Source organism: Cyrtonyx montezumae, unplaced genomic scaffold (genome assembly GCF_038088225.1).
Source record: "Cyrtonyx montezumae isolate F1298 unplaced genomic scaffold, pur_monq_1.0 scaffold_3, whole genome shotgun sequence".
Taxonomy (NCBI): domain Eukaryota; kingdom Metazoa; phylum Chordata; class Aves; order Galliformes; family Odontophoridae; genus Cyrtonyx; species Cyrtonyx montezumae.
The window spans coordinates 72802005-72828129 of NW_027072034.1; the positions used below are offsets into that span (position 1 = coordinate 72802005).

At 41.6% G+C, this 26125-nt stretch overlaps 1 protein-coding gene across 8 annotated transcripts in view; it reads left to right on the top strand.

The window, feature by feature from the left end:
• Positions 1 to 14671, top strand: part of POU2F1 (POU class 2 homeobox 1) — a 108062-nt gene extending 93391 nt beyond the window's left edge. For 5 of the 8 annotated variants that reach the window (XM_065741897.1, XM_065741898.1, XM_065741900.1 and 2 more), the window contains 7 exons: positions 3620 to 3761; positions 5912 to 6057; positions 6836 to 7015; positions 9605 to 9710; positions 10545 to 10890; positions 11748 to 11836; positions 13109 to 14671. In XM_065741897.1, the coding sequence (XP_065597969.1) occupies positions 3620 to 3761; positions 5912 to 6057; positions 6836 to 7015; positions 9605 to 9710; positions 10545 to 10890; positions 11748 to 11836; positions 13109 to 13419 (1320 nt within the window). In that variant the 3' untranslated portion in view covers positions 13420 to 14671. Of the gene's footprint in view, positions 1 to 3619; positions 3762 to 5911; positions 6058 to 6835; positions 7016 to 9604; positions 9711 to 10544; positions 10891 to 11747; positions 11837 to 12588 lie in introns of all 8 variants that reach the window. The other 3 variants (XM_065741903.1, XM_065741902.1, XM_065741905.1) reach the window with 3 other exon arrangements.
• The last annotated feature ends 11454 nt before the right edge of the window (positions 14672 to 26125 follow it).

Genomic DNA, 26125 nt, shown 5'->3' on the forward strand with positions numbered 1-26125 from the left:
CAAAGCGCTTTAAAGCTGCCTTCAGAAGTACAAAGTTCCAAAAAAATCCTACAGCACAATTAACCGCTCTGTGTGTTTAAAAAAAAGTATGTCACAACTGTGGAGTTGCTTTGGTTGTCAAAGGGTTTTTATCTCTCAAGTGTATTTTGCTATTAAACATCAATGATTTCTGTATTTAATGCTTTTGCTCAGGTTCCTAAACAAAACCTGAAAGGACTGTCACCTTTGAAGTTCTCTACTTGCAGAGATAAACTAGAATTGTGGTTTATTTCGTTTTGTTTAAAAGCTCGGAAATACCAATAGAGCTGAAGAAAAGTAATCTTGAATGTGGTGAAAATGGTTGAATGAGGAATACAGTTAGAAGTACAATGCGTTTCGTTATTGTGCTGAAGGGAAATACCACTTGGATGCAAGAGCCCTTTTGTATCAATATAAAAATTAAATACTTTCCTACAGAATTAAAATGATCTGTCCAGGTAAGAAATAGCAAACAAAAATTTAAGTAGGTATTTAAAAGTCTGAGCTCAGGGCAGTCAGCACAAAATATGAGATTTGTCCACCCTTGGAATAAGTAAGCCTACTCTAGCTGAAAATGTGTGCTGAAGTCAGATTTATTTTTCTGGCAGAGTTTTAAATGTTTGAAAAATCAGGGTTCATAATGAAAGTTCCTGGCAGCATCTTAATTGTAACGGAGGAACAGAATGTTCCTAGTAAAATTAAGTGCATTATGCTGGCATGGGTGCCTCCTTCCCTTCCTTCTTTCCACTAGAGGGAGGTACGGAAATGTAGCAGTAATAGGCACACATAAAAACTAGAATAAAGCAGAACAGAATAGAGTAAAACACAATAGCTTCCCTGCAGCCTGATTGAGGAGGTTTATGTAGATCTTTAGCTATTATGTTTAGTCTGTCCTACTGCGCAATGATTATAAAGGCTCGACTAAGACTTTAAGCTATGGATTAACCCTTCTTTTTTGACCTTGTTACGAATTTTCGTGGTCAGGAAAAACGATCACAGCTACTCAAAGCTTGCATTTTAGTATTTGCTTTTGAGATTAAAAAAGGCAAGCATAGAACAAGCAATAAAATTGCATTTGATCGTTCCTGTCCTACATTAAGTGTGTCTGTATGTATTGAAGAAGTTCTAATAACTTCTGTTTAATTGTGTAATTGGATAATTAGAGATCCCTATTACTTCACTTTTCTGTAGCTGGATAAACAGACTGTCTTTCAAAGGATAAAATAAATCTATTTCCAGTAGCACTAAGATTTTTCAAACCCACCCCACCTCTTTTTTTCAAAGAATGTTTGCACGGCAAACTGATCACTTATGATATTCTACCTTCTGAGTAATATAAAAGATGTTGAATTTCAGCAGTGTCTTCCCCAAAAGATGTCCATAATAAATGCGTTTGTATCCTTTTGTTTAACTGTTTTTTCTTAAAGGGTCTCTGTCTCTGACATACAAAGTGACAGTGAATATATTGCATCGTAGTGTTATTGCAGTTATGGGACTAATTGCTTGGGACAAATTGAAGCTATGTGAGCAAACATTTTAGACAATATTATTTTTGCTCTCTACAAGATATTACCTCCTCTAGTCCATCTGTACTTCATAGAGTCATAAAATAGCTTGGGTTGGAAGGGACTTCAAGGATCATAAAGTTCCAACCCCCTGCCACAGGCAGGGTTGCCAGCCATTAGATCAAGTACTGCGTCACATTGCTCCGGGCCCCATCCAACCTGGCCTTAAACACCTCCAGGGATGGGGCAGGGCAAACTGTGCTTCTCTGGGCAACCTGTTCCAGCATCTCACCGCTCTCTCAGTCCCCTGACATCTAATCTACATCTCCCCTCCTTTGGTTTAAAACCATTCCCTCTTGTCCTCTCCCTGTCTACAGGCAGGCACACACAGTGATGATGAACTTTATAGTCAGTCCCATTTCGTTACTGAAGTGTCATTCAGTACATTCATGTACAACATAGACCAGCCATCTCATTCATCCTCTGTTCTGTCCAAACTTTCAGTGGCCCAAACCAGAATATAAAATTCTCATTCCTGTACGTAAATTCCTTTGTGTACATCTGCAATGCTGCCCTGCCACCTTTTGGTATTGAAAACTACTGACAAGGAAATGGTTAACTATTCATTTGAAATCATACAGTAAATGTTAACAAGAACAACATAGATATCAGAATTAAATTTGGTCAGGGGACTGGAGTAAATCTCATAAATCTCTCTTCCAAGACATTGAACAGCTTATGTCTAAAATGGTTTACATAACCAGGTTTTCTCCATAAACTCACTAGAGCATCCAGGTTACTTCTCTTGGAATGATTTGTCAGTTTTGAAATGTGCAGAATCTTGGGATATGAGTTGAGTAGAGGTTTCCTCAGTTTTCCTTTTCTGTTTGAAGGGCTTCAAACCAATGGTTCTGCTCCTCTTCTAAGAAGGAGTTTGTTTTCTTTATGCAGCCTGCACAGTTTACTTATCAAAAGCTTTTCCCCCTTGCTTGGATGTGGCCACTCTGCATGCTGTTAGTTTATTTGTGTCAAGCTGTGGTTGTGGATCTGACCTAAAGGAAGATGAGCAAGCTTTATGCACCATCCAACTAACTCAATTGCAATTAAACTTCACTAACTGTGCTCGAGCTCTTCAGTCTTTTCTTCTAGGCTTTTTGTCAATCACTTTTTGTGTTTAAAGAACAAAAAATATATATTTAAATTAAACTAATTTAGAGCATATAGTAAGAAATGATGAAGTTTTCTAGAAGGGCAGGACCTTCATGCTATAAAATGAAAACATGCTATTTGTAATGACTGTGATCAAGAATGGATGTTTATCTTTTTTAAATGAGACATTCAAAGCATACAGTACGTGGAGGTGATATACATATAGTTGAGCAGAAAGTCTGAAAACTAGCTAGAACTGAGTTTTGAAAAACAATCACGTGTGAAGAGGTGATCATCTGTCTATTAATTTCAAGGATAGGTTTTGGCAGATGGGTATTGGTAGGGAAGACTACCATTAATCATTATTTAAAATGATTGAACTCCTTGTCCACTTTGAAATGTGCATCTATGTGGAAAAGTTTGATTTGAACCTCAGAAGATACTGAAAGTTCATATATGAGTATTTTTCCATTTTTTTTAAATAAGATGCAAGTTTGTAGACAAGCCTTATTCATCTCTTTAAGAGTGTTTTTCTGCTAATTATATAACATAAATTCACTGTATTTCTGCTTATTTGAACTTTTCTTCTTTGGTGTGAAACACGTAGAGACTTATATCTGCTCCCAAGGAAAGTTTGGCCTTTCGCTTCTCTTTTTTGAAGAAGTAAGAGAAAAATTGCAAGTTAATATTCAGTGGAATGTTCTGATTATTGATAATGAGGATTTCCTGGGAAGAGTTACATAGTTAAACTGACCTAGTGAAGTTTGAACATAAGACATTTATTTATCTTTATTTGCTTTAGCATGACTCTTTAGTGCTGAGCAGGTTTCTGTGAAACTGAATTCCATGCAGTAGTTGAGTCACTAAACACTCAAAGATGTTGACAGGATTCCTTGCTTTGGAAGTACCTATTTTAGTGAATCCCTTTTTTCTCTTTCTTTGTCCAGGGTGATGTTGGGCTCGCTATGGGCAAACTCTATGGAAATGACTTCAGCCAAACTACCATCTCTCGCTTTGAAGCCTTGAACCTCAGCTTTAAGAACATGTGCAAGTTAAAGCCACTTCTGGAAAAGTGGCTCAATGATGCAGGTGAATGAGTCTGTGTATTTCTTCACCAGCCTACCAAAATCAGTAGGATTCTGAAAAACTTTGGAAAAAATGCTTCGTTGGTGCCCTTATGGTTTTATGAAGCCACTGTTCTATGTTCATGGGACAAAAAAGGGTGTAGAAATAAGTGTCCATTCTTCCCTGTTTGTGTGCCTACAAATGTCTGAAGTAGTTCCACTGTGAACTTGTAGAATTGTGTTCTGCAGTCAGCTAAATAATCGCATGAGGTGAGATGTAACGTGTGTCATGGTTTTCCTCCTTCACGTGTGTTAATGCATATAACTTCTAATCCTCCTCTAGCTTTCTTTTTCAGATGTTTAATAGAGAGAGTTGCATGCTTTGTTGTTTCAGTAAGCAGAGCTTATTGCATTCATCATCTCCCACATCCCCTGTGTGCATTCTTTTCATCTCTCTCCAAGAGTCCTTATGAGCATTCTCTTTCTCTCCATACCAAGAGTTATTTGTTAGGTTTTTTTTCTTTCTGAATGATTTTTTTCTTAGGAGAAAAGTTATTCATGATAGTAGTTATAGTGATAAATTAAAAATAAATAGAAATAAAATACACCAGAAAAGGAAGCTTGGATGTTGGTGCTAGGTGTTCGGATAGATAATGTTAATGCTGTCGGCTTTATTTTCTTTTGAGTGTACAATCATACATAGTATAAAACTGATGAATCTGCTAAACAGATGACAGAGACTACTTGTGCCTTCCTATTCTTATCAAGATGAAGAGAGCTTTATGCTATTACCTACAATATTCCTTGAAATTTGAAATTAAGTGGGTGCAGTGTTGAAAATTTTTTCTGCACTGAAACGAGGAAGTGTCGTTCTGTTGTGCTCGACAGGTGCAACCTTAGATAATCTGAATCTGTGATAGAAAACATAAAGAACTTCACGCTAAGTTCTCTAGTCCACAGGACAGTGGTCCCCAAACAACTGACATGAGGGAATGTCATACTTTGCTTTTTCTGCTAACCTGAAGAAGTACTTGGATCTATAAAGTTAAAGACTGTTAACAGTGCTGGGGTTTTTTGCAGCCTGGAAGTTAGGAACCATAGTCTTTGGCTCTCATTCAATTTCTTAAAAATCTGAAAGAGAGATTCAGATGACTGTAAAGGTCATTCAGCTATTTTTGTGTAAAAGCTGGCAGCAGAAACATACCGACGATCCCTTCCATTACATTAAAGTGTTAGAATTCACTGTTACAGAACTTGGTTTGTTCTGTGGGATTTTCAAGACGGATAAGGGATCCAGCAGATTTATGGGTACCGTTACTGAAAAAAATATAATGTAGAAAATAATGTGGTGAATGTACTTGCCTGTTTGAGCCTACAAGAGTGGTGTTAAGCATTATGAACTGCCTCACCTGTGGTGCAAACCCCAGTGCAGGAAGGGGTCTTCAGTGTTACTCAACCATAATCAGTCATTTTGTTTAACTTCCTTTTGGAAGGTGTTGGTTGTTTTGCGCTTTCTTATGCAGAGTGGGATAAAAGTGCATCTCCTCTTTGCTATTCTGTGGAGACAGGAAGGGTAGGATTAGTGTTTGACAACTGGAGACCTTCTTAAAGCTAAGGAGGGGAAAACTGCTAGCTTTCTAGCAGAGCATTCTAGCAGAGCTGCATAGCACAGTGTATCTGCTAAGATCTCCAGAGAAAAGAGGTTGAATAATGCGGAGCTGGCTGGGAGCTTCTTCTTCCTCTCCTATATTGCAGAGTAGGTAAAAGAAGTTTCAGATTGCTCAGATTTTTTCACAGTTTCTGGCTTACTGCTGTGGCTTGTGGATATCAACTGCTGCATTTATTAATTAAACTGTAGTTGCAGTGTGAAAGTGTGGGTTGGAAATGAGATAAGGCAGATAGAAACTTTGTTTAGGTTAAATAAAAGGGGTACTCGTGTATAGTACAGGAGCAAAGACAGCAGCCTCTTAGGTCTAACTCATAGATTTTAATTTTCAAGTACAGCAATTAATGCATATGATCTTCAGAAATCTCTGTGTATCTGGAATAGATACAGAGTGGATTTTAGTATGCCTTGCACAGGTGAATAACAATTAGATTATAATAAGTTGCACTACATTCAGGTAAAATCTCTTTATTTGTGTTAATTTTTTTTTATTTTTATTTTTTTTACAGAAAACCTCTCATCTGATTCAACTCTCTCCAGCCCAAGTGCCCTGAATTCTCCAGGGCAAGGAATTGAAGGCGTGAACCGTAGGAGGAAGAAACGCACCAGCATAGAGACCAACATACGTGTGGCCTTAGAGAAGAGTTTCCTGGAGGTCAGTAATGTTGCTGTTCAGGTCAACCCATAAAGAAATAGTTGAAAGTTGCATCTGCTATAATGAAGCCATTACCGTACAATTTAGGAAAATGCTTGTACTGAAGGAAGTAAATTCAAAGATTGTTCCAAGGAGCATGCGATCAGTGTCTGTTTTAATTTTAAAAACAACAAAAAAAAACCATACACACAACCACCCCACCAAAATCTCTGGTTCTTACAGTTCATTGACTCAGTGATTTTTTGCAACCCAGGGTACTGTACAATAGCTCAAAGCTTGATATTGTGCACATCAAAAAGAATAAAACAGAATTGCTATTTCTGAGGATGGGTGAATGGGTAGCAGTCTCAGTGTACATAATGTTCAATTCTTAACTACCTTATGTTACTTTTCTTAGATGCTTTGTGCAGCTCTATGAGCAGATGTATGTTCTATCCCTTTATGGGAGATGCTAAAAGAAATCTTTCCTATCAATACCTAGATTTCTTTGAAGGATAAACTTACAAGTCAGACCCTTTCTCTCATAAAGATGCATGTGGGCTTTGTCTTCATCACCCGTCTCTGAGTAACGTAGCTTACCACTGGTAGAAATTTTACTGTCACTTGGAAAATGTAGGGCAGAAGTATCTATTATGATCTCTCTCTAGAGATCATAGTACTGAGCAGATTCTGTGTATAAATAGCCTATCCATATTTCTGCCTAGTGAAGGAGAAGCCGTAATGCAAAATTTCTGAAGGTAATTTCTCAGCTTTTCAAATATTTGTTTCCTTTTCTCAGAACCAAAAGCCTACCTCGGAGGAGATCACCATGATAGCTGACCAGCTAAACATGGAGAAGGAGGTGATCCGCGTTTGGTTCTGTAACCGGCGCCAGAAGGAGAAAAGGATCAACCCACCCAGCAGTGGTGGAACCAGCAGCTCGCCCATCAAAGCAATTTTCCCTTGCCCAACCTCACTGGTAAGAATCAAGAGTCTGCGTTGACAAAGACCACTGGAAAAGAAAGTTCTGTTCTGCGGCAATTGTACTACATCTTCTTTGTACAGCAGATTTGTTTGCACAAGATTATCTTTTGCTGGTATTTTAAATATCTTTCCTGCATACTATGAAAGCGAGAGAGTGCTTAAATATCAGGCACTAATTAGGTCTTCACTTAGGGCATTTTATTTAGCCAACTCATGACTAAGTATTCTGGCTAGGAAATTTGCATTTGGGTTATTTCTTTAGAAATATGCCAGATAGTAGCCCATGTTTATATATGGATTTTCTCTCTTGACGAAACTGTTTTTGTAAGATAATAGTAATAAAAAATGCTTAGCAGTTCTACCCCTCCTGTCTTATTTTGGCTGCAGTGTCAAGTAGGTGAGCAGCATTAAAGCATATCATTTGGAGACTTAAGTCATAAGTCCAGTGTTACTGTTGTTGTCACGTTTATTCAGGAATTATTTATATCAAGAAGGCATGGAACAAAGGGAAAAAAATAGCTAATACTCATGTAATTAATTTCCCAAACTTGTATTTACCTCAGGTAAACACAAACTTCATGAAAATATGAGTAACAAAACACTTGCATCAAGGTTCCTTCAGCTCCTTTGCTACCAATGTCCATGGAGGTCTGTTTTCATAAATAGAAACAGTAGCTATTAGATTTCATAGTAGCTATGCTAATAGGACTGTGGTGGAATTTATGTAGCCCGTAGTTGTCTTTTTGTAGTATTTATTCCACCTTCTTCATTGTAGTAGCTAATATCTTCCAGTACTTCATTAAGTCATTAATTTTGGTGATGTGTCATTCTTTCCCCTCATCCTTGTCTCAGGATGTGTGCATGCAACTTCTCATTTCAGGGAAAGGGATATGTTAACTGTACTTAGTCCTTTTTTTTTTCTTTTTTTTTTTCATCTTCCAGTTGGAAAGCAAGGCTACATGCCTCGCTACCAAAGCAGAACATAGTGAGATCTGTGAAAGTGTGCAAACATTCTTGGACTGCAATTTCAGAAAATTTCCCTACATAAATTTATTTTTCATTACAATGGCCATTGTATATGAGAAACTGAAATGTTAACAACGATATCCATTTTATCAATGATGTTTCACTAAGTGTTTTCACTCACTGTAGGCTTCTCTTAAGGTATTACCACTCAGATGGACATTCCTCCCTCACCACCCCTTAGTCTTCACTGGCTGTATGCTCTGTTGATTGCTTGTGTCAGCTCTGGAGACTATTCGTCTGTAGGATGATTGGACTCTGTTTACTAATTTGACTACAAATTAACCATGTGAACAGTAATGATTAATTTCTAGTAGTATGTCTGGATAACCAATCTAACTTCCACCCTGACTGCACTACAGCTCTGTGGCAGGATTGGAGGGGAATGCTCCTTTTGATTGTAACCTCCTTTTGCATTGGCTTAAGTCAGTCACTGTAACCACAAGGGTGAGCTGTATTAATTTTAGGTCATTCGCTGCCCTGAAATATTGATTGTGACTTTGGCCTTAACTGTCCAATGGACAGTTGACAGATGTGATGTGTAGGCTGCGTTAGTGGGAAGTGTACTGTATATGCAGTTGTTCTTTATTTCATAGACTATTTGAGATGGACGGAAAGCTCTTAGGCCTGTCCCAGTTGCCCCAGCCTTGTTTAAAATGCATAAAGCATTTGGCTTCCTATAAGAGGATATGCAGCATGAGAGAAATTTCTCTGATAATGGACTTCGGTAAGAGATGGGAAAGGAGGAAGGTCCTAACCTGTATTCTTAGCTGTGTTCTCTTGGGTAATTTTAAAGTATTAATTTCTCTCATTGGTGTAAAGCAGCCTTCAGATATTACTGTTAGACACTATTTCTTCTCCATAAAAAGTCCTTTTTCTTTTTTTCCCTTGATTTTTGTTTATAAGCGTATTTCTCCAGCCTTTAGTTCTTATGGCGTATTTTCTCCACGATATCTGCAGTTTATTTGTAGCTTGCTTGTACTAAGCTGTCCACATGTTAAATAAGCTAATGTCATTCTTCTGACATAAGGAAACTTAGAAAATTAAAGCTCATACGTTGGTTGAGTAAATGTGAAACGTTATACTATTTATCCATGTAAACACTAAAATTACCCTAAATATCTTTGCTAATGCTGTGGCCTCTCAATCATTTTATTGGAGAAAGGGATTTGTAGCTGAAAAGATGCTTAAACAAAGGAAACACCATACATTAATAGTATCTTTTGTAACTCTTTCTGCAAGAGTGGCTCTGTTAAACAAGGTTCTCTGTCTTTGGCGGGTAAGGATAGGTGGAGGGCCAACTTGCAGTCCTAAGGCAGTATGAATATAGTAGAAATACCTCCCTTCTAATGCTGACTAATTAAGAGTAAAGATATTGCTGGTAACAACAGTAGGTAGTATGTCTAGCCCACTGAATGCTAAAGCAGTGGATTTACAAAATCCATTACTAGTTAGTTTATGTGCAGTAATTTCCTCAGCTGAGGATGGGAAGAAAGAAATGCAAGTCTGGTAGCTAACTGCTTTTGTCAGTTGAGCAGTTGTGTTCTTTTTTGACCTCCAGGTGGCAACCACGCCAAGCCTTGTGACTAGCAGTGCAGCTACTACCCTGACTGTCAATCCTGTGCTCCCTCTGACCAGTCCTGCTGTAACTAGTTTGTCAGTCACAGGTAAGGTGCATGCCATGCTAGCTTCTTTGCAATTCATTTATTTTTAGTTGACAGGTAAATTATGATGCCAAACAAGTAATTTAGGTTTTATAGAGGTAAAGATTTTGTTGGATTTCTAGTGTCCTTCGTTGTAGTTATCCGGGAGAAATTTAGAACTGTCTGCGAGTTTATACAAAACTGCCTAAGTTTTGTGTAAAGTAGTTATTGGATTTTACTGTATGCTCTGCATAATGAGATGCAAAAAAGTTTCATACAGGTATCCATAATCTACTTGGCTGAAACTGGAAAATAGGAAAGAAAAATGCTTTTACAATAGATGAAATACCTTTGAGATACTGTGAACTCATCTTTTGTATGTTGGTTCCAAGCATTCCTCTTCTCTTGACTTTAAACAAAGCTCCTGGGCAGATTTGCCTTGCCCCCCTGCATTAACCTATTTTCCCCTTTCAAATTATTCAGAAAGTCTTTCTTTATCACAGGAGCAGTCACACAAGTATCCCAGGGCATCCTTGTCATTGTTTCTTGTTACTCCACTCTGAAACTTCAGTCTTTGTGATCATTTGATTAACTTTCCTGGGGAAACAAACGCAGGTGATAATGAAATGAAAGGTGCTGCCTCCTATTGCTGGCTTCTAGATCTCCTCAGCCTCCTCTTGAAGTCTCATTCCATTGCAGACTGAGACCCAAACTCAGCAGAACCAAAGTTCTTGAAGAAGATACATGTGTTTGTCTTCCTTTCGGTTGGATGTGCAGCTCAGTTCAAGTGGTTAGTGGTTGGTTTCTGCTCAGTTATATCTGGCTTTTGTACTGATATAACCAGACTCAATCTTTTAGGCACAACAGAAACCACCTCCAACAACACAGCAACAGTGATTTCAACGGCACCTCCAGCTTCTTCAGCAGTGACATCACCCTCCCTGAGTCCTTCCCCTTCTGCCTCAGCCTCCATTTCAGAGGCATCCAGTGCCAGCGAGACCAGCACAACACAGACAACCTCCACTCCCTTGTCCTCCCCTCTTGGGACCAGCCAGGTGATGGTAACAGCATCAGGGTTGCAAACAGCAGCAGCAGCCGCATTACAAGGAGCTGCACAGTTGCCTGCAAATGCAAGTCTTGCTGCCATGGCTGCTGCAGCAGGACTAAACCCAGGCTTGATGGCATCCTCACAGTTTGCAGCTGGGTAAGGATGAATTTTTCACACCTTTGCAGGTTAAGTGGTAGGAGAGGGAAGGAGAATTCTTGGAATAATTTGTGTGTTCTTTTATGTGTCGCTATTTTCTGGTAGGGCATTTGGCAGATTTAGTGTCTTTTACCTGAAGTTCTGAAGGTTTGCTTACAGACGGTAGATTTACCATTCCCATCAGGGTACACAAAAGCAGTTTTCATTTTACAGATGAAAAAGCTGTGTTGCAGGTTGTTATTTGCAAAGTCATCTTTGCATCATGCTGAGTTTGACTGAAGAGCTGCAACTGATCAGAAATTATACAACCATCTCAAAGGGAAGAGTTGTTCTAGGCCCACGAACAAGTATATAACCTCCGTATTCATTTCTCCATCAAGAAGCTGTAACGATGCATAATATGTATTGGTGAAGTTTTCATTTTAATAAGCATTGTTTTGAGAGATGGCTCTTTGTTTCATCAATTCCTCTTGATTGACATCTTTATTCAATTCATTATCTGAATCTAGGAGGTAATGATAGCTATCTAATGAGTTACAGTTCCCCCCCAAAAAAACATTACAGGAATATTTTATCATTACAATCAATCCAACTTGTAGTTACAGTGCCCATACTTCAGACATATTGCTAACCACAGAGCTGAAAGGCAACATCTGCTCAAGTTATCATCAAATTAAAAATAAAATAGACTAAAAAGTAGAATTAGGACTTAATCCTCTATGTCCCATTCCCCCCTCCCTTCTCCTCCCCCCTATTTTTTTCTTTAATATGATCATGTGATTCTAAACAATGGTCATCTTTTCTTAAAAGTAACACTCTCTCCCTTTGTCTTTCTTCCATGATCTTGCTTCCTGCAGAGGTGCCTTACTCAGTCTCAATCCAGGGACATTAGGTGGTGCTCTCAGCCCAGCCCTGATGAGCAACAGTACACTGGCAACTATTCAAGGTCAGTAAAGTTCTTCTTAATGCATCACTGTTGTACTTCCTTAGCTTTGTTGTTCTCTACCAAAAAAAGAATGCTGACTCTTCAGAACTGGACATAAGTGTTGTCAGACTAGTGGTTTTTCAAAATTCAGATGCCCAAATTCATTTTCTGTACCACAGTTTTAAGAGCAGGTACAGCTTCAGCAAATAGGTTAGAAGAATGTATAATCTTGTAGAGATTCACAGAAGGCCTTTAACATGCCGTATGTGATCTGAATTTATTTTCTTGTCTTCCCCCCATAGTCTTAGAGGCACACGTGTCTTCAGCAGGTTGGAGATAGGCTTTTTATAGCCCTTCTAACATAAGCTTGAGCAGGGTTGCACTGATTTGAGATCTGCAGTAGAGCACTTCTGAGAAACACTTGATCCTGGATTCTTGTTCTCAAATGTCTTTTAAACGAGTGAAAAAAATCCTACCCCAGAAAGTCCTTACGTAGAACTTTAAATTTATAAATCCATACTTGGAGGAGTAAAGCTTTATTTTGGAACTGCCATACAGTCAAAAATTTCCACTGACTTTTAAGAGTTGTTCTCAGTTCATAGTTGGTCATCTGTGTGGGAGGGAAGAAGTTGGTGCGGGTACCTTAACATCTAGCTAAGCTTATGTATTCAAACATCTTGGGGGTTGGACTAGATGATCTCACTTCCAACCCCCTACAGTTCTGTGATTGATTCTGTGATCTTCTAAAGCAGCTTAACAAATCTTGTTTGCAGGGTCCAAGAAAGAACCGTTTCACAAAGTGTCACAGATAAATATATGAGATCATAATCTAAGACAGACTGAAGCCTGTAGCCTTGTGAGAGTAAGTTGTAACCACATTTATATGTCATAATTTAAAAAGTTACTCTCAAGGTTACTTGACCTTCATCTTGTGATAACTGTTGTTTCAAGTGAACACACATCTCAACCCTTTCAGATACAAGCTACCTGAGTGCACAGGTTCTTCTTTGACAGAAAACATAGAGCGGTGTTGCAGTAAAAGAACTGAAGAAAAGCTTGATGGAATTAGGAGCAGGTGACAGAAGCATTTTAATATCTGCAAGGTCTTATCCAGCCTTCTGAAGGAGATGTCATTTTAAAAAAATGAAGTTACATACGATGTCTGTCTTTGGTGGTGTAGGGAGCGTTCACATGAGAGAAGGAAAGTGCCTAAAAGCAGCAGGGCTCTGCACATTTTGCAATGTTGTTTACTACTGATGTTATCTCCTCCCTGCTTAATTCTCCATTTTTTAGCTCTTGCATCTAGTGGCTCTCTTCCAATAACATCACTGGATGCATCTGGAAACTTGGTGTTTGCCAATGCTGGAGGTACTCCTAACATCGTAACTGCCCCTCTGTTCCTGAACCCTCAGAACCTTTCTCTGCTCACCAGCAACCCAGTTAGCTTGGTCTCTGCAGCTGCAGCCTCCGCAGGGGCCTCTGGACCAGTCGCCAGCCTTCATGCCACCTCCACCTCAGCCGAGTCCATCCAGAACTCTCTCCTCACTGTGGCCTCTGCGAGCGGGGCCACGTCCACCACCACTACTGCCTCCAAGGCACAGTGAGCTGGGCTGAGCTGTGCTGCCAGCAGCCTTTTTCACTGTGCAGTGGGATTGGCTGCCAGTGGGGTTTATGAACTGAAAAATGTGATGGTCATCCTCTCGCCATGTTGCTGGGGACAAGGGAGAGAAGGAGAAATATTAAAAAAGAAAAACAAAAACAAAACAAAAAAAGAAACGAAAACAAAAGCAAAACAGGAAGGATTTAAAGCTGGGACAGACATTTGCCTAATTTTATAATAAACACTGTCTTTTCAGGATCGCTTCATGGATCGGAGAACTTTCTAACCAAAAATGTAAAAAAAAACAAAAACAAAAAAAACAAAAACAACAAAAAAAACCACAAAACAAAACAACAAAAAAAAAACACAAAAAAAGTGAAAGGACTACTTATCATTTCCAGCAGTCACAATGACAAGTTAAGGTGGGTTATCAGTTCAAACATAGGACGGGGATTTCTTGTTCCTTTTTGGTCTAAATATCTTTCTTTTTTAATTATCATTTTATTGGTCTGTTGTACAGGCCATTATGTCATACAAGGTGTTTATAATCGTATCAATCTTATTGGGGGTTCCTTTCTTAACTGGTACAATTTAGGCAGGCCTGTATTACTGGTGTATCTCTATTATTATTATTATGATTATTATTATTATTATTTTTATATATATAGTTTGGACGCATTTGTCTATTGCTCCTGGATTATTTTCAGCGAGCTCCCACACCATGGGGGGAGGGCGGGAGGGTGGAGAGGAAGAATGAGCACAAAGAGACTTTCTGTCCTAATCTTCTGGGAACGTTTTGAACAGTTTCCTCATCCTTAAATTTGTCTAACGTCTACTTAGGGGGGTCAGAAGGATTCATTTCCATCGCTTGTGCAGGAAGCTCAGTGTAGCGGTAGGGATCGTTGCGTGCAAAGTTCCAGGCTGGTCTCTGCTCTTCGTGCAGAGGTAGGAATTAGTTGTGAACCACAGTTCTCCTTCTCTTGATTGCTTAGACAAAATGGCCAAGCTTTACACTTAGCTTCATGCGCGTGGTTTCTCCTTACTTCAGAGAGTGGAATTTAACCTCCTGAGTCTAGGTTGTGTGGCATACTGATGGCTCTTTTGTCCTGTTGAATTGAACGTACACAAATATTTTAGAATATCAAGTTACTCAAGCTAATTGGAAGTACATAAAGCAGAATTTACCGTCCTAGATTTCTACCAGATGAATTGGTACGGAATTTCAAAAGGCCTGGCTCTCCCTAAGCAGAGCAGCATTCTTCTTCATTGGTTTCTAACATATCCAACATTGTATTATTTAGGAGAATTTTCTAGGAAAAGAAAGACGCACCAAAACTGTAAGAACAGAAGCTGCCATCTTTGATGCCAACACAACAGAGTTGTCTCTGTTTTTGCACATACCTTGGTGATCTCGTGTAGTCTCTGAGCTGTGATGCTGCTAGCTATGTAGAAACGGCAGTAAGCATCTCTGAGCGGAGCATCGGGACTTACCTGCCACTGTAACTGATTGATTCTGATCCATGCAGCAAAGAATATTCATGTGGATGAGGAAGAATAACGGACTGTACAGAACGTAGATCTGTATATTCTTTAAATATACAATCTAGTATCTGAACCAAAAAGACTTTTGAAAAGAGAAGACTGGATCACTGCAATGCAGTTCACTTTGAACTTCCATTCTGGATGGATTTAAAGGTTTCTGCCATGTGTTTAAAACTAGATTTCTTTAAGCTAGCAAGGGTATAAGAAGAGTTCCCTCCCCCCACCCTCTTTCCTGTTGTCACCAGAGTGTTCAGAAATAATGAGCTAATGCAGCTATGTTCATTTTGTTGATGATTCAGGGGGATCCTGGAGTTTCTCATCCAAGATCCAGATGGCAGCAACTTTAAACTCTACATGTGCTTTGGTTGGCGACCTGAGCACGTGGGATTTGTGTTTGCACTCAAGTGGCAGAATCCCTTATCTCTCCCCCCCCACTGCCTTGGTTTTGCTCTGTTCATCTCTTAACTCTCCACCTTCCTGTTTTACTGAATATTTAAACCAGTTATCCCCGTATCTTCAAAACTAGTGAACTGCAAGCAGGGAAACTAACAAATGTCCGTCCACCGTTTCTAATGTGTTTTTGATTTTTTTATGTTTTATTTTTTTAAAACTAAGCTTGAACCAAAGTCAATTTCTAGCAAGCTGCTGTACTAATGGACTAGTTTGTGTAAGTGCAGTTCAGATGCAGAGAGGCGATAGATGCTACTGACAATTTCTTTTTTCATTTGTCCTTTGTTTTTATTAATTTTATATAAAAGTTGCTGCTTGTTTTTAATCTTTTTTTTTTTTTTTTTTGGTTGGTTGGTAATTTGTATTATCCTTGGGGCAGACTCTTAACTTGACTTTAATTTGTTTTCTTTTGTTTGATGTGTAAATAGAACGGCAATGTCAGGGGTTTGTTAATCCAACAGGTCCCACCCTCATCCCACCAGTATGGATAAAACTACGTATTTTTGAGGTGTCTGATGTCTCTCTGACTTCAGGCTGCACAGAAGACTTTTAGGGCTATGAATAATACTGCATAAATGTAAATTTCCCACGGGAATAGCTTCATAGTGGTAAAAGATACAGTTGGGTGAGCTTCAGGGAGGTAGCGAAGAAGTGGAAGAGGAGATGCTGGTACCCACTGTGTTGGTCTGGAGGCCATAGTGTGGACTATGTTTTCTACCAAAGGAACGCAGGCCCTATGGGACTTGTGTTCAGTGAAGTAAGAGGATGGGAAAAACTGCAGCTAACGTGTTCATTCCTGAGTCTGAAAGTTCCCACTTACTTTCACGCCTGTGCAAAAATATTACTAATCAGGAAGTTTTTTCATTGAAGAAGGGATACTGTCGGTCTTTTCTCCGATGGATCTTCTATACCATAAAGATGTGGCAGGTGGGGGGCATGGCTGTTGCATATATATATAAGAAACACAAAGAAGGGTGGGCCTTAATCAGCATATCCTCTCTCCACAGTTCAAAGAGACTGTGCCATTAGCTGTCGGAATAAGTTTTCATGTCCCATTCTTGCTGGTTTGTGATTGGGAGAGGGTCTTGTTGAGTACATATCTGGAACACTAATGCAGCTTGGATGGTTTATTTATTATAAAAAATCTGCTTTTTTTCCTGACTACCTTTGCATTGGTCACATGGCTTTGGTGTGAGCACCTTAAATACCCTCTTTCCCTCCTCCTCTCTACCCCATCACCCTCTCTGGGGCCCAGATTCCAGGGAATTTCTTTGCAAGTCTTTTTCTGAGAGAAACTGGAAACTCAGAATAGCCACATATCTGGAAAGGGCTTGATGTAACTCGTGGAAGCTGACACAGTACCCAACAGCACCTATCCCATGGCTTTAGTCACCAGAGTGCTTTGGTTAAACCCCAGATTGGTTTGCTCAGAAGTATTTTCCTAAGACATCCCAACGGCTGACTGTTTCATCCCTTGCAGTGCTCTTTCTCATGGCTGCTGGCAACCTCTGGGCTTCGGGTGAAAGACAGAAATCGGGTGCCTGACTTGAGGGCATGAAGGGAATGGGAATGAGATCAAGTACTACAATTTAGTAGAAGTTTAGTTTTTAAATAATCTTGCTGACAGTAGAAGTTAATGCATCCGAAGAGACTAACAGTTGTGTAGAGACTTAGCAAATGGGATCTTTGTCTGAAGTTCACCGGTGTTTAAAATGGAGGATTGTTGTCCCTGGAAACGCTGGGACTTGGATTGTTCAAACTGGCTGACAGACACAGAGCATACATGTTGCAAACAGAATGATTTCTTTTTCCTCCAATTAGGCAAAATAGCGCCTCTGATTCCAGTAGAAGTGGGTTTACGTGTCGAATGGAGGTGATTTTCTATGACGTGCTCATGGTCTTAAATTCTTCCTTTCTTTTTAGGGGAAGATTTTCTCAGAGAATGTCCATTTCTAGGATAGTTTCTAGCTGCGTGCTGGTACATTTACTACTGTATTGACTTCTCAGCCAGGATCAGAAGAAACGTCAGTGTGTTAGAATATGGCCAATTGCATCTCTCTTTCTGAGCTCATGGCTCTTTATTTACAGTTGTGTGGGTCGCTTTTCATATCTGCAAACATGCCAAAGGATATGTGCAGGAAAAGAGAGTGAAAAACACTCTCATATAGCCAAGGACGAAAACCACAAGATTTGAAGAGCCACAAATATAGACATGCCCTGAAGGTCTTGAAGAACAATTTAGGAAATGGTTTCAGGGTGAGCTGTTGTAAGCTGGTGATGATTTTTTTTTTTTTTCTGTTAGGAAAATTTATTCTTGTTTGGCTCTAGTACAGCTGAACTCCTCAGAATCTGCTCTCTGTAGTCACTGTAGAATTATTCTTGAACAGATCATATAAAGTACCCGGAGATATTGCTGTTTACAAAAGTCACGTTCATCTAAATCTCCTTAAGAGGATTTCTTTTGTTTCTGAGTTACTGCTGTATTTTTGTCTCAGTAAATTTTATCACGTAGATTTTCCTGTGTAACTTCAACACAATATGTATGTGCATGCTCTGATAAAATTGTTGGGGAGATAGAGTGCTCATTATGTTCCAAACCCCCTAGTTTGCATTTAAAATTTTCTTTCTTTTTTCTCCATCCCATTGGCTAACATCACTTGAGCTCAGTGTTTAGTTTTTCTTTGGGGAACTTGTGATGACTCATCGTTGTACCACTACTTTGGAAGATCCTCTGCTTCAGTCAGGAGTTGTCAAAAGTACAAATTAAATTGGATTGCAAAAGTCATTTTGCCATGAATGAGAAGTCTGTGCTCTGATGAACCTTCAAGGAGAATGAGCTTGAGAGCAAGTTGGGTTTTCACGTAGAAGTGTGCTGCTGCTGTTGTTCCATGGTTCTGTTTGAGTGCTAGTGAGGTTACTTAGCAAGAGAAAACTAAAGTGCAAGAACATTAGGAGGAAGATGTACTCTGTGGCTTGAATTACAGGCCTTTTAGAGCACTAGAGGCTTCAAGTTTGCATTTTATCTTGAACAGGCTGACAAAGATTAGATGGAGTGTAGATCCTGAAGTACTTGAAGTTGCAGCTTGTAATTTCTTGCACTTTTTAGAGTTAAGAAGGATGCCAGTGTTGACCAAAGTAGCCATCTGCTGGTCCTAACACCCAAGAGCAGATGCTCCTTTGCTGTGTGCTAGTTTTGCCTTGGTAAAGAGCCATCTGTTGCTTGTATTTTGCTCCTTCTTGTTCTATTCTAAATTCATGGTAAGCATCAGATCTAACAAAAAATTTATACTTTTGCTCATCTAAAATTCTTTTAGGATGATTAATTCCTTAGGAAAAAAAAAGAACCTCAGATACAAACATTTTTGCTCAGGGGGCAGTAAAAGAATGGCTGTTACTAAAATGCATTGGAGAAAATTCTCTGTACGCATCTACTGCAACAGTTTAAAATATATATGTATTTACTTGCTACTGTGTCCTAAAGCTTTGGTTTGAGATGATGTTCAGTTGTCACCTTTGTGAGTTTTGCAGTGTGCTCATTGCATGTTTCTCCAGCCGTGTTGCTGAAGGTGATGGCAGTGTTAGTTCTGTTCCTCTGTGCACATTGCTGTGGAGCAGCATTCTTTTAAACAGAAGTTTCCACCTTCTGTAAGTGGAGCATAGAATGTGCTAGAGCTGGAACCATACCACAGACATTCAACGAAGATATCTGATTCACCTTAAATATTGATTGATACTTTCTGAAGTAAAAATTAACTTTATGAAATTCTTAGAGAGACAGGTAGCTTCTCATGGCTGCTAGGTTGTCTTGGGCCATAGAAGATAGGTGTCTGGCCCAAATGTCCAGTGGTTTTAAACCAGGAGTGCAGGTCAACATATTACCAGGTGAACTGTATTAAGGGTGGCTAGTCCCATTCTGCACAAAACGGTTATGTGATGTTTATTCCCAGAGCATGAGTGCTTCTCACAGATGCACACCAGAATATTGGCTAGGGCAGAGTGCTACCAAAAGAGTAAGCTAACCTGCTGGATTTTGGGTTGCCAAATTCTTACGCAGCCAACTTAAGTTGTTTTGTATTTTTGTAAGAATACCTCTTTTTATATCTCCTTCCTTTTCCAAAATATTAGAGCAATACAGGATCCAAGGTACAGAATGGCAGAGGCTCTGCTCTTTTCAGTCTCTCTCTTTCATCTAACTCTTGTTGTTGCTTGGGAGCCTTTCTCCTTTTACAACCAGGAGACTCCCTTGAGAACGTAAAAGATTTTTGTTGGAGACTTTGTCATAGAAGGTGCTGTGGCCCACATCTTTCTTTATGTGAGTAGAACTTACGTGGAGAGATTTTACAGGGCTGTTGAATCATAAAACGATGCAGAACTGATAACGGACTGGCTCGTGGCTTGCAGTTCCTTAAAGTATTCATATCTTTGCTTCGTGTCCAAACAGGGCATGGTTCCCTGTGTGACAGAAGGCATCATTCCAGTGCTGTTGGAACAGCAGAAAGAGGAGATTCCTTTACTTAACATATCTTTGTGGTCAAACACTCAGCAAGACATGAAAAAGTACTCGATCTTTTTTGGTACATGTATCTTCTTCATTAAGCTTTCATTCTCCCACTTCAGCTACATTCTTAGCGGGTACCTTCTCTGAGCCGTTACCCCATGGGATGCTGTTAGAAGGGCGTTCAGATGATTGCACTGGAATTACAAATGGTTATACCTTGCGAGAAGGGCCGAGACACCTTTTAGCTGAGTAGACAAACGCGGTCAGGTTGTATCAGGTACTTCTTTTCTGACCAAATTCCAAGCAGCCACTGCGGCTGCTTTTGTTTGGTTTGCACTGCACAGCTGAGTGCTGTCCTTCATTGGAATAATCTGGGCCCCCTTCCCTCCCCGCCCCCCTTTTCCCTTCCCCATCTTTCCCCTGTGGAAGGTAGCACCATACAGCTCTGAGAACAATACGTGTGGGTAGCAGCTGGCTTCTGGCACCTTCATAAAATACCTCAGCATAGCTTAGCATTGTCGCAGAACTGGTTTTAAACTGAAAAAAATCAGAAGAGAAAAGCAAACTTTATAAATAGTTGAGATAATTCTAGCTGTAGAGTTTAGTTGAACTGATGTTTATTATGATTGATAAACATGATTATGCTGTATGTATTTGAGATCCTGTTTATAGCTTACAACTTTATAGGGTCGGGTGGGGGTGGGTGGATGTTGGGGGCAGAGAAGGGGGTTGACTGTGTTAGAAGGAAAATGTTTGCTCATGAATTTTTTTCCTTGTATCTGTCTTGCCAAAGGAAACATTTTGTCGCTCCTGGGTTTGGGATTGTTGTTTGGTTGGTTTATCTGTGGTCTAATCTGCAGCACGGCACGTGGTGGCATGCAGGTTACTGGTTGGGTTGCTGTTCAGGGTCCTTTAAAGTGTGCGCACACTTCCCTCCCTCTTGGCCCATCCTTACCCTTCGCTGGAATCTAAAGATAAGGCAACATGTACGTGGGAGGCTTGGGGGAAAGAAGGTGGCTATACTGGGTTAGACTCAACCGAGACGTCAGTCCGTTCCAGTTAGTTGAGTTGCACCGGAGCTGAATTGGGTCCATTGTGTTTGACTTCGGGGAGGGTGGAGAATGGTTGTCACATCTTAATCTGTCTGGGAGAGCAAAAGTGAAACAGGTTCCTTTTATCCCCCTTGTCTTGTTACTGAATGTAGGGCTTGTAGTGCTTGATACTAGGTGGAAAACTTTTTAAACACTTCCTTTTCTAATAGCAATGCTAATCTGTCTAGACCAAAAACTATGAAAGAAAAACCAAACTGAGAAGTGAAAGCTAACCTACTCCTTAACACCTGGCTGGTGTGCCTGAACGGGTTGTAATACTGTGAGATTGCCATGGGAGAGGGGGGCTTTGGGAGTGGTCGGGAGAGGGAGCGGGTCGTTCTGCTGGCGCGTCTCAGCGTTGTGGTGAGTGGTGTTACCGTGGGAGGGGTGTGTGGCCCCGCCATCCACACCCCAAGGCTCCCTTCTCGTTTCCCTTCAAAGCCTACGGCATGGGGGACGAGGGGCGTGTGTGTGTGTGAGTGTGCATGTGTGCGTGCGTGCAAGCATGTGGTGATGCGGAGAGGAGCTCGACTCCACTGGGGTGGGAGAATTCCCAGTGGCCTCGTAGGGAACCAAAGGCACTGATACGTCGTCAGCTCTGCTGTTTTCAGAGCGGGTAAGAGAAGAAGCTGGGTGGGTTGTTTTTTTTTTTTTTTGTGTTGAGCTTGGGGTCACTGTCCCGTTCTGAAAGGACCTCATCTCTCGTGGGTACTCCCACCTTTTCTGCATAGAGTTGCTTTGGCTCTGTGAAGACAAACTGCGTGTGGGGCTTGCCCAGTGCTGCAGGTCTTAGGCTGATGTTGGGATACAGTCAGGGAAAACTGTTTCTGTCCTTCGAGCGAGGAAGCAGTGTAGTCTAAGGTCAGAGTCTGTTCAACAGCTTTTGCATACAGCCCTCCCCGTAGGGGGGGGTACAAAGTCTCCTTTCTTTGCTCCCCAACGTAGCCTTGTACATGTCCATGTGTCGTGCTATTGGGCTGAGTTGTTTTATCGGTGAACTTGGTGAGCTCTTGTGAAGAAAGGGAGGGAGGGAGGGGGCGAGGCGGACTGTCCAGCCGCTCTTCCTCCAGACGCCAATCGGGTTGCAGAACTTCACTGAAAGCTTTACTAATAGAATTGTTGTTCTGACATTATGTAAAAGTGGTATTAATATTGTGTGACTTTTCAAAGAGCTAGTTAGATTTATAGGTAGGTAATAGGGATATTGAAGAAATGACTTCTCAAAGAAAAGAACACTTGGAACAAAAGAAGTGGAAAACAAGGTGTGCTTTAAGGAAAACAAATCTGAGGAAGGAAATGAAACAGCTTGTGAGAGGCGAGGGAAGACGATGCCTTTTGGCGTTCCTTTGTGCTGCTGAGGCTCAGCCCCGGAACTGGAACATACCCCCTCTGCCTTATCTCTCTACCAAACAGGACATTGTCAAGTAGCTCAAACCAAAACGCGCTGATCTGTCTTAAAACGTTCCGGTCTGCTGGTGGATGTCCTCCTGCAGAGCTTTACGTAAAACCCTAAGATGCTTAACGTACCAAGGTAGCTTCCCCTCCCCTCGCAAAATTCTCTTACCTACGGTAGGTCCCACTTCAGGATTCACATCGCCTTTGCTGAGTTTTGTCGCAGCAGCTACTTAAGCCCTATTCCCTGAATGTGATCACGTTGTGTGAGGATGAAGCTGGCACGTTGCGGTGCTGTAGAAGTCTGAAATGCTGGAGCAGACAGAATCTGATGACACCGGGAGCCGCGTGCCGAGGGGCAGACGCTGGACACCACACAACCCCTCCTTGAGAAATAACTGAGAATGCGAGGGCGCCAGTGTCAGTGTCCTGAGAACAAGGTAGTTGAGACAAAACCTTCAGTTCTTCCCCCATCCGCTGTCCACGTGTCGGCCGCTGTGGCCGCAGTGCTGCCTGCCCCGAGGGAGTCTGAGGGCAGAGTGCCATGAAGACTTGGAGGGCCTCCCCACACCCTGAGAACTGCTGGGGAGACGGGCAGGCCTCCCTTAGCCACGGGGGGAAGGGATGGCTGCCCAACTGCCACAGCTGTTGGCAGGGGTGCAGCATGCCGGGGGGGACCCAGGCAGTACCTCTTTGTCCCGCCAGTGCCGTTGTTCCATTTCCTTCCTCTGTGGTAGTGTCTAAGGCTAGGTGTGAGTAGGTGTGGGGTGTTTATCCGCCACCGGTACAGGAGCTGTCGTATACCTCATTTCTAACTCGTAACCGAGTAACTTGCTTTAACTTTCTCCAAACCCTACAGAGTTGCCAAGTCTGCCCTCCCTCCTCTGACGAACACTGAACTCTGGCCTATAGCACCCCGTGACCTGCAGCCCGGGGAGCGACCCCCTTATGCCTCTGAATGTCGCTGCTTAAAGCTACTGCAAAGTGAGGGCAAATTGCAATTGTATCTTATTTCCTTTGGTTACAAGGGGTCCTCTTGATTAGTCTGTGAATCTCCGCCCCTCCCTCCACTCTTCCCGCCGGGGGCCGCACAAGGCCCGCAGGTCTCGGCCCCGCTGCAGACACGCTACTCGCTTTTCGACATGACCAAAAAGCCCCAAACCCAAGAAAAGTCTCCAAATGTTTGATTTTCTTCTTTATTATTTGACAATCCTGGATTCCCCCCTCCCCTCCCCCCACCCGCTGCCCGCCTGGCCAGCAGCTGCCTCCCGATCCCGTTCCATCTTTATTTGAATGTAGTTCCCCTGCCCCCCGGGACAGAGAACCTTCGTCAGGTCACGGTGGCCGCTATAAGTCGGGAGGGGGCGGTTTCTTTGTTTTGTTTTGTTCTTTTAAAAAAAAAATTTCCAGCCAAAACCAAAGATTTCCTAATGATTGTATAAACTCAAAACAAACAAACAAACCAAAGACAAAGGGCGTCTTCAGCGCCCAGCCCACCTGCGAGGCGCCCGGCGGCGGGGCAGGGCCTGGCCGGTGGGTTGGGGGCTGAAGGCTTGGGCGCAGGATTGGCTGCTCTGCTGGGTGCTCGAACCCTCTGGGGGCTGGGTGACGTCGATTAATACACGCTGAGGTGCACTTCCGAGCTTTCCCCCCCCTCCCCACCCCCCCTTCCTTCCCCGGTCACTGCTTGGAAGAGGCTGTCCTGTTGTGAGAAATCCCTGAAAGAAGAAGAAGAAGCTTTTCATTTCTCCTCTAGCTCCTTTTTTCTATATTTCTTTTATTTTTTGCAGCACCACTGTGCAACTATGCATTGTATTTCTCAACCTTTTATGCTAGGTAGATGCCTGTGACTTTTTAACTTTTTTGGGGGGGTTGCAAACGGAGGAACTTTTTACATGGATCTTTTTAATCTCAGTTGATTGGGGGGTGTTTGGTTCTAGGGTCATACAAGCTCTATCCCAAAGCAAAATCCAAATGTTAATATTATTAGCCTGATGCAGATACCAAAGATAATTTCTTTCCTGCAGAACCTTAGACTTGTGTATTAAGTACGATTACCCAGCACTTGCATTAGTCTAACCTCAGTAATTCCAAAGCTTAGATGTATATTTTGGTATATTTCTGGGATATTAAAAAATTGTCGTTTAAATTCTTGTTTGTTTCAGTGTAATGCTCTTAAAGTCATAGCATGGAGATAACTGAACTTGTCCTATTCTTAGTAGTTTGAAATAATAGTATTTTTGTATGTTTTGGGTGTGTCTATGTATGTATTAACATAACAGTTTTCACTGCCTAGGTGTTCATAAATAAATTAAAAAAAACCAACAAAAACAAACGAAGGGTTTTTAAACTGTACATAATGCTCCATGAAGAATTTCCACAGACCGCCAATTCGGATTGCATTTCACTGACGGCCGCTCCCAACTGGGATATCCTTGCTTTCTTTTTAAAGAGACAGCATCTTCCTCTTGCCGCACGCCCCTAAACCCAGGGTTCTTCCTCAGAGCAGAGGGTTCTCCGCTGCTCTTAAGGGATGGGCTGGAGAGGAAGGAGCTCAAATGTTGTTGTTTTAATAGATATGTAACGCGTCCGTTCGAAAACCGACCCCTCTGTGTTGAAGAAGGGGGAGCTGAAACACGAGCTTGTCCTTTGGGACCCGGCTGTCGTTCTCACGTGGTCGGAGAACGGCTGCGGTGTCAGAGCAGTCCCTTTTGCTTCTGTCCCAAAACAGAAGCTCAGTCTTAACCGCCTGGGGCCGTCCTCATGCCCTCCCTCCAGCGCTGGGGCCCTCGGGCCAGCAGAGCGCAGGAAGGGCCCCACAGAGCGCCCGTACCCACTGCGCCCCACACATGATGGGTTGGGTCCCACACATTTCAAACCTCGCTGGTCGTACGAGGGGTGAGGAGGAAGGTGAAGTGCTGTCTCTTTAAAGATGCCCTTTATTATTATTATTATTATTTTCCCAGTGGTTGCCTACAGATAGCTGTAGGCGGTGAGAGATTGTGTAGATTACGGTAAATCAGAATGAAAAGGTAGATTTTGTGTAGATGCATTTGTCTGCTGTAATTTTTTATATATATTAAACTTACTGTAATTGTACAGTTCATTTCTGTTGTAAACATCATTAAACCATTTTCCAAGTGTTTTAACATGTATGCGCTTGTTTGTGCTCTGTCAGTGTGCACACACGGCTCTTCGACACTCACTTTATTAATTCATCAAAAGCCTCGTTATGTTACTGATTTATTACCGTTTTGGAATAATACCTGCATCGTCTCGGATTGGTTTGGAACTGCATTTATATGCTGGCTTGTATACAAAGATGCTGCTGCCTGGAAGCGATGATAGTTGTGTTTTTCTCCCCGACACGGCCATCATCACGCTAACTCTTAGGAAGGGAGGTGGCTGCAGTGGTGCGTGGAGGTGCTGTGAACAAGGCGAAGGGGCCGGAGCTGGGAGGGGTGAGGTGCCTGGCTTTCCCAGCACTTCTTTCATGCTCAGTGGCTGTTGTCCTCGAGGTCGCTGCAGCAATGCTGGCTTCTGCCTGCCCAGGCATCTCTGGGCCGGGCCTGGCTCCTGCTGAGCACGTGGCAGCGCCATCACTTTGTCTTTTGTTGGAGCTCAGGTCTTGCTTGATGTGGAAGAGCTGGCACCCTGCCTCCGCCACTCATGGCAGTGACACCGCATCACTTCTAAAGAGGGAAAAACCCATCCCCGGCTGCAGCAGTTTTTAAAAG